The sequence below is a fragment of the Centroberyx affinis genome, unplaced genomic scaffold (genome assembly GCF_046629955.1).
Source record: "Centroberyx affinis isolate AG114_WGS23_722 - 3 ecotype Tasmania unplaced genomic scaffold, CSIRO-AGI_Caff_v1 ptg000409l_1, whole genome shotgun sequence".
NCBI classification, from domain to species: Eukaryota; Metazoa; Chordata; class Actinopteri; order Beryciformes; family Berycidae; genus Centroberyx; species Centroberyx affinis.
The window spans coordinates 473,636-486,082 of NW_027279076.1; the positions used below are offsets into that span (position 1 = coordinate 473,636).

A 12,447-nucleotide genomic window follows, 5' to 3' on the forward strand; every position below is an offset into this window, starting at 1 on the left:
AGCTTTTTATCGAGTTAGCTGGTGGACAGAACGATAAAGGTAGCTTATTGGAGGGAAAACAATGTGTCCTATAGTGTGCATGTGTGAATGCAGTGAATTTGTGTACAATGCACATCTGTTTGGTCACTATAAAACAAGCCATACTCAAAGGTTTTGCTCTGTATTGTATTTTTAAATCGATGCAGTCTTTCAGATCTAGGCAGAGATCTTTACATATAAATGACTAAATCCTGCTTTGACAGTACTAAGCTGGGTCCAACCATGTAATGTACATGTACATGTAAGCAGCATTAATCATCTCTCCCAGATCTGTTTCATCTCTATGTGCAAAATCTGTTTGTCATATTCATTGAAAAGATGATGAATGGTGTGCCATATACCTGTAAAGGCATTCTGTGACACAGGCAGATGAATTACCACGCTATATGGTAAATATGACATTCTTATGCATACTTTGACCTATAGTTTAGGCCTACTTCCACTCTATGTATCTAAGCAGTGAATGGGCCTATAGATGGGATTATTGGATTTTAAGGGAGGAGAAATCAATGTGACATTTTAGCTTGACGTGGTCGCATAAAAACTCTGCGTCTTCATGTCACTGCCCACATACTTGTGCGTCAACCCCATTCTCCTTTTTTCTCTCCTTTCTCTCCCTCTCTCACAAGGTGTCATCATGTCCTCCTCTCTGCCTCTGCAGTACACTCACAACTCTCTCCCAAGGACTTTAGCTAAGTGATTTGCTAAGTAGATGTAAATTCATCTGCCACTTTCCTCTGACCTCTCTCACATATTCAACTGTAACTCTTTCTCTCTCTCTTTCTCTCTCTCTCTCTCCCTCTCCCTTTGTAACATGTGTCAATCTCCCAAGGTCAGGAATAAAATAGTTTGGAGATGGGTATGCTGTAACTTAAGCATGTCAAGCATGAGCTGCCTCCATGTCAGTTGACATATTGTGTTGGTGAGGCTTTTCCCACTGAGCTCAACCAACTTTTTTTTTTTATTTGACAGGGACAATGCTCAATAAATACATTGTGCCAGATATAGCTGTAAACTAATTTCCATCCGTAGTCCCTGGGCGGAAGGCAACAGTAGACAAGGTGGGAGCTGTGCGGTCGTCAGTAGCACACCAAAAACCATTTAAAAAACACAATGAAATTACAATCTAGAATGCAAACATTATAAAAAAAAACCCCCAAAAAAACAGAATCAAATAAATGAGATAAAACATTTCGATCACATACATCATCAATCACACACACACACACACACACACACACACACACACAAGCAATAAGTAGAAATCATATCATTGCATGGGGTCATTACATACAGTAACTAATGGCTGCAGGACTGTTTTCCTTTCAACCATTTTTTAATACAAAATTTAAAGTTCCTAAACGTACTGCACTCTCTGGTACTAGGCAAGGTGTTCCACAGCTCGGATGCTTTAGCTGAGAAAGCCATCCTGCTAAACTTTGTGGACCGAGATTTTACATAACAGTCTCCTCTTGCGGAGGAGATCTTGTGCATATATTGGTTTATAATGGGTATAGCACATAATGGATAAAGGACAAAATGTATTATACTTAATTTGTTGCTATATTTGTTATTCTCACCATATGAGCAAGCACCGATAAACATTTCAGGCGTTTCCCCAATATAAAGATAAGGTAATTATGCTGTTTAAGCAACGACTCTGGAAAAGAGAAAGGTTAATTGCTAATTTCAAATGTAGCATGGATGTATTCCATTTTTATATTTCATGGCATGAGAGAAAAATAGTCCTACTGTCTGCCTTATAATTGCCCTCTGCGCTGAGGACATGGTTCAGCTCTGCTTCTTTTTTTAGTGGCAGAACTTTGCCCTCGGTTAAAATGTGACATTCATAATGTCCCGCTTGTCCCCCTCATTAGATCCTAATGGCATTTGACATTTCAATCTTTGTGAGAGAAAAAATATATACTGAAGTTCATGCCCTCTCAAACCTACAGCTCTCTCAACTTATTCAAGAACTTCACTTTTTCAGTTTGGTCTTTGATTGCAGAAATAGCCAGGGGCTTGTTTTTTGTTGTTGTTCACAAACAATAATTTTCTGTTAATAAAATACCTGGTGCAGGGTGTGTTGTTTTACTTAAGGCTTTCATCTTTCACAGAGAGAGATTTCATTAAAGTGTTTTGCAGTAGTTTCACAGTGTATGACTTGAACAGTTGTTTTGCACAGAGCAACCGAATACACTGCAGGGGACATGAATTATCTTCATATTAAATGTTTGAATGAGTAAATAAGCTATATAAATGAATTCCAGTATACAGAAGAATACCATGAGCATATTGTCAGTCTGAGGGCCTCACTGTGTTAGAGTGCTGTCTTTGTTTGGTCTTGGTCAGATTGAATGCAGGAAAACACCTAAGCTCATGGGAAAGCTGTGAGAGCCAGGACAATTAATCCTGGAGCAACTAGCCATGTATATAGAGGTATTCCTCCTCATCAGATCTACTCAGAGCAAGTACATTTCACTTACAGTGTATTCCATAGTGAGCCATCACACCACATTATAGATTCTATAGGATCTGCATCAAGATTTATAGATATGAGTGGGCGTATTGGTCTTGTGGCACAGCCCAGTCGCTGAGTCACATGTTAAACACACATCAGCATTCTAGTCATACTGTACGCATCATTTCATTGACCTTCTGCATATATCACTGACAGAAGTATACTTCCAATACTCACTTCTGATAATTTACTACATTCGGAGGCTGCAGAGTGTGTCACCATTTTGTGTACATATTCTGCATCTTTATTCCTACCTGGATTTTTTTTAAACACTCTTACGTGCCGAGAGAGTGTGTGCATCAGAATTGTAGCTTTGGACTGCGTCTGACCTCTAGCTTGTGCAGTGGGATGCAGGCATTTGCCCAGGCGCTGGTCAGGACACAATACTTAGGCAAACAGGATGCAGTTACAGTCACTCTACTGAGGATAAGCACAAACGACATGAACACAGGTCGTTTCAAGCATAACCTTGTTTAGTTCTGAAACGGGGGATACACAAATTCACTGACATATCACTGCGCTTTATCCAACAGTGCACTATTTTTTCATTAGACCTTAACTTAGTAGAGTGTAAGGCTAAATTGAAGGTCAAAGGCATATCGCTGGTATTCTCAGTGCTCCGAAAATACACACACCCACACATCTTCAATGAGCTGCTACTTTACAGTTCATGTGTCACCAAGTTATGTTACTGTACCGTACATCACATATTACTCTTACTACTATAGCCATAAACTGTATGTCACGTACAAACATGTGACCATCCTAACCTCTGTTATGCCCACTTTCTCTGACTGAACATATGAAGACACCATCTTGGCAAAGGAAAGACTGAAATGCATCATTAATAAACAGAGCAAAAGGCACTCACAAAAAAACCCAAAACCCAAAACCCAAAGCCAGTAGAAAACAACAACTACCTATTAAATCTAATGCATGCATATCTTGCATAAATACATTTGCCTTGGAGCTTTACTGTACTTAGAATATGTAGCTATGGATCATCCTCACACATGGCCACCAATAATAAATCAGTGTGGAGTCAAAAGTTCTTGCCAGCGGCTGGCACAACCTTTAATTATTTGTGCTATTAAAATGCATCATCCCAACCACAGACCAACACACAGACACACACAAACACACGCACACATGCAGTACAAACACACACACACATTCACACACACAGGCAAGGTGTCTGCTCCTGTAACTGTAAGGACATATTCATAGAAACAAACAGAAAAAGTTCAACAAAAGTCAGCCCCAAAGTTTGAGCGCAGAGTGAACCTCCGCTGGCGACATGCTGGACATTCTAGTGACGTTGGTTGACCTTCTGTCAAACGTTTTCTGCCTGTTTTCTCTGCAGCCCCTCCAGATCCACCTAATTCTGTCCTTTCGGTCAGCCGCACCAGGCCTCCATGTACTGGGGGCAAAGAGTGAACTGCGAGCCTTAACAGCTGAAAAGGGGCATATCAAATACTCAGATAGTGATTTCTTAAGGGAGGAAGTGAATTGTTTTTCTTGCAGGATTTTATCTTAGCATTTGGTCTCTCTCCATAAGCAGGTTTTTGAACAGAATCACAGTGGTCAAAGCATCTATGCATCCTTTCTTTTCCACTAGAAAGCACCTGCTTTTCACAGCATGCTCATTTTGATTCATCAACCTCTAGTGTTTGGAGATTTACCGCATTTTTACACACCTTCTCATTTGCTGATTAGCATTTCTCCTATGGTTTACTTTCACTGCCATAGTGTTTACTTGCCTTTTTATCCGTGGTTGGCACTCAAGCTGTGACCAGGTTGGAGATACCAGCTGCCAGGAGTAGGAAAGCTAACTTGCTGTGGAAGTAATTTCAAAAGATTGACAGAAATGTGCCAGTTTCAGCCTGTCAAAAAGGTATATGTTAATTCCATAAGCTGTCTCTCTAATCAGCGTTCATTAGTTCTAATGATCAGAGGAGGCTTAGTGTGGTGTCAGGAAGGCCCCAGAGCTGCCGGTGTGTGGGGAACCTCATCTAAAGAGTGTCAAGAGATCCACAGGACACTAATTACACACCTCCCCACACACCTCCCTCTCTCTCCGGAGACACTTTTCTGATACACTGTCACCTCATTCCCTAATACCAGACTGGAACTAGCAAGTTTGTCAGATAGATGGGGAATGTGTGTATATGCACACATGTTGCATGTTTGTGTGTCAGTGTAAGCATATGAGTGTGATTGTGTGTGTCATCGGCAGATAGCAAGACAGAAAGAGAGATGATGTGATGATAAGATAGATGGCTCCCTCAGTTTGATGGATGCACAATGAGATTGGTGGTAATAGATGTCAGTCAATGGAAGGGCAAGTGAAAATGGAGCTGAATATACAATTAGACAGATAATAGAGGCAGAGAGCAACGGGGTAGCAATACCACAGAGACCTGTAGAAATGGATTTGGAGAGACAGAAAGAAGAGCAAGGGAGATAAGGCCGACCGAGGCTAGGAAGGAGAGGACAAGTGTGAGAGACAGGAAGCGACAGAGGGTTATTTTTAGCCAGCCAATGGCACAAATATTGCAGTGTTGGTTGGTTGGCCGGGGCAGCGCTGGACCCGGTTGCCCCCGGGCACACAGTGGGCATCAAGATCCCTGTACTGACTCACTGGCCACTGCCTGGCACCTGAACCCAGGGGGGAACCCTGGGAACCCTGTTAGGATAACACACCGTCGCACCATCGCATCACCCTTACCTCCATGACAGGGCAACACGGAGGTGTCACTTGGGTTTCAGCCATTGTTGATATTAGTCGCACTCGTTTTGACTGAGTGATTCGTTGCCTCCCATTTCGGAGCTCTTTAGCTTCGAATTCTACCCAGACAGGGCTGAGAACGGATCATACTGTCAGTGTCTCCCTTCAAAATGTTAGCTGTGTAGTCTGCTTGACATTCAACACTTTGCTAATGTGACGTTTTACCTTGCTGCCACAATTGGAACAGGACCAAATATCTATTCAAATAAACAAGTGAAAGGTGAGGCGATGCCACAATGTTCCCTGCAAGGGGAGGAATTTAATCCCAATTCAATTTAATCATAAATTCAGGGCAGGTTTTTATTTATTTTATTCAGAGTGGAACATTGATGCAAGGCTCTTGCATGTCCAACACAACATGGCTTCTCGGCATAATAACCTCTTTTGCATCAGATCGATTCAATGGCAGCACAGTGACTGACCTCAATTAACGGCTGCTCGGGCGGATGCTGATGTCATAGCGCTGTGTTGATATCAAGCACCGCTGGGTCATTCTTTGTGGAAACAATGTCTGGATCCCGCTACAGTTTACCACATTGATCGTCATATTTGTAATTTCCGCAGAGATCTTTTATTTAGCCTGCTCTTCTCTTGCTTCTGTCTAGGCTGTTTGTTTTCCTCTCCAGGCTCTAGTCCAGACTTGGAAGAAATAGGCTGGAAATAATGGAAACAGAAGATGGGTGGTACAGTCTATGAATTCCAATAAAAACACTAGGAAAGCAAACTCATCACAACTCTTACTTAAGATAGAACCGACATTTTCTGGCAACAGCTACTGTTGACATGTCATGACACATTCCTCAAAGTGAATGGAGGTGGAAAAAGGCAACTTACTTTGTCTTGTAACGTTTATAATACAGCTGCACGATTTTGGATAAAATGAGAATCTCGATTTTCTTGCTTAGAACTGAGATCACGATTCTCTCTCACAAGTCTTAGGGAAAGCAATTTTTAATATAAATTTTATTGCACTATTTTGCCTGATACAGGCAGAAACACAATAAAAAAAATGTGACAGTGACTGATATGGGACTGTCACATCAACTTTGGATGATTGCGGTGGATATCCCTAATGGCAGAATCGTTATCATTTAGGAATGAGTTCGCATAGAGGTATGAATCGAGATCGCAATTTTAATACGATTAATTGTGCAGCCTTAGTTTATAATGAAATAACTTTCAGAATTCCATCCTAAATAGTTCAGGCATCCAAGGATTACAGAAAGACGTGAAAAGTGTCAAACTGGTGCAAATGGCATTGCAAATGTATCGGACAGGGTTGTGATGTGAAAAGGAGTTGCAATTCTGGCTTATTAGAGTTCACCCCAGTTGATATTCCAGACAAGTATCTCCCTTGAAACTTAGCAGCTATGTATTACAGCAACGTCGGCTTACTGGCGTCTACATTATTATTACTTCTGGCCCGCCAAAATCTCATTACCGGGATAGGCGTGGGGGATTGTTTTAGGTTTGATCGTTTCCCTTCAAAAGACAGCCGTGCCCTCTCTCTCCTCTAAGTTTTATCTTCCTTGTGTAAATCCACAGGCTGCAAATCTTCTGAGGGTCGGGCCTGTTTGGTGGAAATGGAGAGTAGATTCTGATACTCCTGATGCTGCTTCACAAGACAATACAACAACAATGTGTAGTGGCTAAACTGCAGTGCACTACAACATAGGAAATTAACACATATTGGGATGATCTGATGTGTGTTGTAATGCATTGATTAATGTGGGAACTGGAGCCACTGTTAACAATTATGTAATGAGCTTTTACAGTTGCCTTTGCCTCTAACTGCATATTGGTGTATGGATGACTTATTGATACTTTTAAATAGCATGGGGCTATAGCAACATGCTAGAGCTGTTTTGACTTCTGCAAAAACTAATGAGCCATGAGACTCACTCACAGTAACCTCATTAGTATATTGCGTGTCTGTTTGTGTCTGTGTGCGCGCACGCGTGTGTGTTCCTAATAAGCCGGCTCAAGCGTGGTCAGTGGAGACAGCGACTTAGCCCCATTATTTCCATTATCATTCTTATTTCAATAAATCCTCAAAATTCTCCATGTAGACCACCAATAACTAACTATGATCCACAGCTGCGATGCAAAACGATTATCTGTCTTCAGACATTTAAGCTCCCGGGATGTGACAGCATGGACACACACCATAAATTCTGTGAAGAGCTCAAGTGTGTACAGTTCCCTCGTAAGGCCCTCGTAATCTTGTGTACAGCTCAGTCATGCATGGATCGCGTTCACTGTCCTTGAGTATGCCTCCCACTGGGAACAGTCAAGCCTCAGCATAGTCTGTGCAAGCCCCCACACATGCAAATAAAATCCCCCCCATCACACCACCACCACACACACACACACACACACACACACACTTTGATGTGGAGGTGCACACACCCCCCTCCCATTGATGATGACTAAGTGTTGCCCCAGAAACCATTGACCGTGACAGAATATTCCCCAGCGAAGGCCAGTTCGCTTTGCACCTGGAGATCTTTTCTACGTCTCAAATTTGTGTCCACAGTGGGTTTGTTTGAATATCCCTCTCTCCTCTCTCCTGTCCTGTTGCGTCGGGTCCCCATCACATAGCATCACATAGCTTGCATATCGCTACAGGTGCTAACACTTTTCTCCAAGTCACCTCTCTCTAGGTACCGCATACAAGTGTGTCTTTGAGTATGAGAGAATATTATGCGTGCGTGTGTCTATATGTGTCTCTGTGGCCACTTATGGGGCATTTGTGTGCATGCATAAGTGTGTGTGCCAACCGAGCCCAGCTGAGCCAGCACAGCAGATCAAAAGCTTATCCCCGCCTCAAAGAAGTGACTTTCTCATTCTCCTCAATCCACGGGGCTTGCAAAAATTAGATTAATGACAGAAGAAGCGAACGCAGAAATGTCCCGTTTCCACCATGACTCATCTCCTAAGATAATGCTAACTGGGAAAGAAAGGCTTTGTTTTCAGAGGAACTTGCTAACTTTGCAGATGAGCGTTACGTCACAGAGGCAGCTTGAAACTGGGTCAGGCCCTTTGCACGATGCTCTGCTTTTTTTGTGCTATTATGAAAGACATTCAAAACAGAAAAACAGTGTCAGAGACTAACAGCAGTGGTGATATAACCACAGAGATCAAAGCGGTAAGTAGTTCTTCATTGAGGTCATGGTTGTTTGGACACTGCATTTCTAATACCAGGTACATAGCGCCGCATTTGAATTCCGTCCCCTCATGAGCAAGGGATTATAGCTCAGTGGCACACTGGGGAGGGTCAGGCAAGTTTCTCTGTCTTACACAAAATCTCTATCTCTTGCTCTCTCTCTCTTTCTCTGTCTCCCTCTGTCACACACACACACACACACACACACATACACACAAACACACGCTGTCTCTCTCCCTCTCTATCTCTAAATCTCCCTCTGGGGGTAATCAGTCAGTGTGTATTTTTAAATCTGTCACTAATCTCTATGATTGGCATAGCACACCAGACAAGGTCAGCTTTCATATTACAGGCTATTTCAACATTTTATATATAAATAAATAGACCCCTCTACCCTGAAAAAAAATTCCAAGAGCCCCAACACTTGTTACTCATAACACACACAAATTGTGGCCATATAATTTGAATTTCAAAGCAAATTTCACTTAATGGCAGCTAATAGCAATATTTGACTAGACAGATAACACAGAAACTGTCTCTCTGGTACGGGCCAAGAGTTTGGGATGGCTGACCGGATGACCGGATTTAGGTCTGTGAAAGGGAGAGAAATTGTGTGGAAAGTGGAAAGAGTGGAATAGCTGTACTGTATTTGACTCAGGCATAATTCAGTGTGGTTACCAGGATTTTGAAAACGATGAATGACAGTGTGGTGCAAACTGATTTTATGAAAAAGCATAGTCATGTCTATTCTTGATGTCTTTTGATGAAACAAATTTCTTTTTCCTATTTCACGGTGCTTAAAAAAAATGCACCCTGTGTTTCCACCAAAACTAACTGGATCAGTCTAACTCCTACAAATGTTTTTGTGCCTGTGTAGGAGGCGCTGGAGACCTTTGCCTTCCTGGTGTTTACAGTGGTCTGCGTTCTGGGAGCTGTCTACCTCTACGTCATCCTCCCCGAGACCAAAAATAAGACATTTATGGACATCAGCCAAAGCTTTGCCAAGATCAACAAAATCCCTGTCCCCTCCCCTGTCCACGAGATGGAGTTGGTTCTGTCCTTCAAGCCTGGCAAGGAAGTGACCAATGGAAAGGCAGCTCATGTTGTCGAGATGGAGAGTTCCTTCTAACTGAAGGAAAACGCACTAATTATCCAGAGGCAGGATTTAAATACTTTTAAACCTTAAGTATTTGCTGTTTGTACATATTTATTTAATGACTGTGATCAATGAAATGAAATGTAATTCACCACTTTTGGGTAGCTTCATGGTATTTTGTATATGTTTTGTATGACTAATTTTGTAGGAAATAATACAGTATTTCAATTTACAACAATGTTTGGTGTATGTCTCTTATTACAATGGAAACCGCCAACTAGATTTCATGTTCCATTTACTCAATAGACAACTGAATGTACACAAACTTGTTTTTGTTTTAGGAGGTCATTTTACAAATGACATAAATGTTAATAATGTGTGTTCGTGTATATACTCACTAAAATATTGAACTAATTGAAACATTTTGGTTCGTAAGCTTTAGTACTAGAGGTGTGCCTGAACAACTGGAAGCTGATTTATATCAACCAAACAAGCTGTAGTAGTGTGCGACCTCTTCTCAACTCTGTCAAAGTAGATTTCATCTTTGTCAGCTTCCAAAGATATTTCAGACATGAGAGGGGGCAGGCGTGTGTCTGAGAAGAGACATATTTTGCGGGATTATAACCCTAATGCTGATGTCTGGGTTAACTTCCTAACACAGACAAGGGGAGAGAACCCAGGGAGCACAGTAAAGCTGACACGGACAGTTTTCTGGAGCCTCTCCAAAATTGAAAGAAGCCAAGGCTACTTCCCCACCAGATGGCTGGAGCCAGGGGAGGAAGTGATCTGAACAGAGGCAGACAAGCGTGGCATTGGATAGCAGTCACAGTTTGCTCCACAGTAGGGTGTACTCAACATTTCAAAGTCTACTGCCTGAGGACTGAGGGGCAAATATCCCCCCCCCACACACACACACACACAGAGTTACAAAGGTGCATGTACATGTCATGCCATGATAAAGCGGTGTCCAAGTGTCCAAACGTTGCTGAGGGAGACTGGGTAAAGTTGAATACATACTCATTTTCGGTTTCATTTCTGATCAGATCCGATGAGTTAGCCTTCCTCACAGTACATTTGTTGGACTACCAAGCTGGCAGGGGAGTGAGGGGGAAGATAATTGGAACTGTCGTCTCTCATAGCTCTGTTTCAGCACGTTACTCTTGGGGAGTCACATTGTGTGTAGCAGCATTAGTTAAGAGGGTGTATGACAGGAAGGTTGTCTGGTGGCTGCTTGCTGGAGAATAATTGTGTTTGCCGGTAACTTCAAAGCCATAAATACTGTAAGATGGATATAAGATGGAGTAATGCTTCGTTTGATAAATTACTGTTTGTCCAACCTCTCAAACATCCTCTCAGGAAGTGTTGTTCAATTAACTCACCATTATGCAAAGTAGGTACTGGGAGGAATGCCGGGGGTGCCATGCAAATTGTGCTTGTAGTAGGTGTGGGGGTTTGTCTAGAAAGCCTTTTTAAAACAAGCATCTGGGCCTCTCCTAGTTAAAAGTTATCAAAAGAAGAAAACAGAGGATTATTTCATTTCATTTCAAACCTCCCAGTCTTTATTATAATTGAACAATTTGCTGTGACAGAACAGCACTCAAGGTGTAATAACACTGGCAATATGAAAATCACAACCCATGATTGCTTTTCTGTCGGGCAAGATTTATATCAAGCCAAATTAGCAAGGATTAATCTAATTTTAGAAGAGCTTAATAGCGCTTTTTGGACAGGGTGAAACATATGAACGCTGAACAAAACTGGGTTCTTTCCAGTATCCCCGCTGGTCTAATTCCAGTAGCAAGTTTGCTCAGTGAGGACATACATAGAGTGTCCAGCAGACCCTGACAGACTGGACCCACTGGACCCAAACGGCAGGTAAGACACAGAAATCTTTTTTCTGTTCCCATGTCTATCATCTGTTCTGTATCCAGCCCAATGTATTGCTAGCATAGCAGGCAGGGCTCCTTAATCTACAGGTGTGTCACTTCAATGATGAACTGGGCCATTTTGTTCTGTGTGTTTTTTCTCCATGTAGTCTGCCTCAACACACGATGAGCTGTGATAACCAAACAGGTGTCTCTATTCAGTTCACAATGCAGAACGCTGCCTGGCTGAATAGAACACATGCTGTCCATGAAAAGTACAATCTATCAGAATATTCATAAGCGCTATTGTCTATTTTCCTTTTATTTATGCTCCACAATGTTTGCTACCTCACTGGTGTCTAAAACTGACGATTATACCACACAGTTCAGAAGATGCAGCAGGAGTCAAGCAGTCCGTCTTCACCACATTCAGCTCCGTCCTTTTCGTAAGTTTCTGATCTACTTGCCAAGACGGATAAAGTCTTTTTCTGGCATTTAATATTACAGACACAGCTGTGGTTGCAAAGTAACATTGACCTGTTGCCTGCAACCTGCAAACAGACCTCCCACGTTGGGTTTTCCTGAGGCACTTGGCTTGCCATATGGTACATCACTCTTCTGATCCTCTGGCTGCTGGATGGACTGAGATCTGATCATTTGAACCTTATCTCCAGGGGGGGGTGTATCCTTGGCGAAGAGTTTCGACCGCGCTGTGGTGACCGTAGCTTCGAGGCCTTTCTTGATATTTGCACTTTATAACAAACTCTGTGATTTGGCTAAAGGGCTCTTCTGTTGGCAGCTCCATTAGGAGGCTGCTGTGCCGCCCGAAGCACCTGCTTTCTCCTTCAGTCTCAGCAGTCGTTTACCACAAGTGAGCTTGAGTACTTTAGACACCGTCGGGTGAACATTAAGTGTGTCTCTGAGTTTGGTTCTGTGTGTTTGTGTGTGAACGAGCGTATAAGTTCACTGGAG

The 12,447-nt window shown here is 42.3% G+C and overlaps 1 protein-coding gene across 1 annotated transcript in view; it reads left to right on the forward strand.

The window, feature by feature from the left end:
* The window catches only part of slc2a9l2 (solute carrier family 2 member 9, like 2), a 96,718-nt gene extending 87,075 nt beyond the window's left edge, over window positions 1-9,643 (forward strand). The window contains exon 12 of the mRNA XM_071516561.1: window positions 9,392-9,643. Within this exon, the coding sequence (XP_071372662.1) occupies window positions 9,392-9,643 (252 nt within the window). The remainder of the gene's footprint in view (window positions 1-9,391) is intronic.
* Window positions 9,644-12,447: the final 2,804 nt, after the last annotated feature.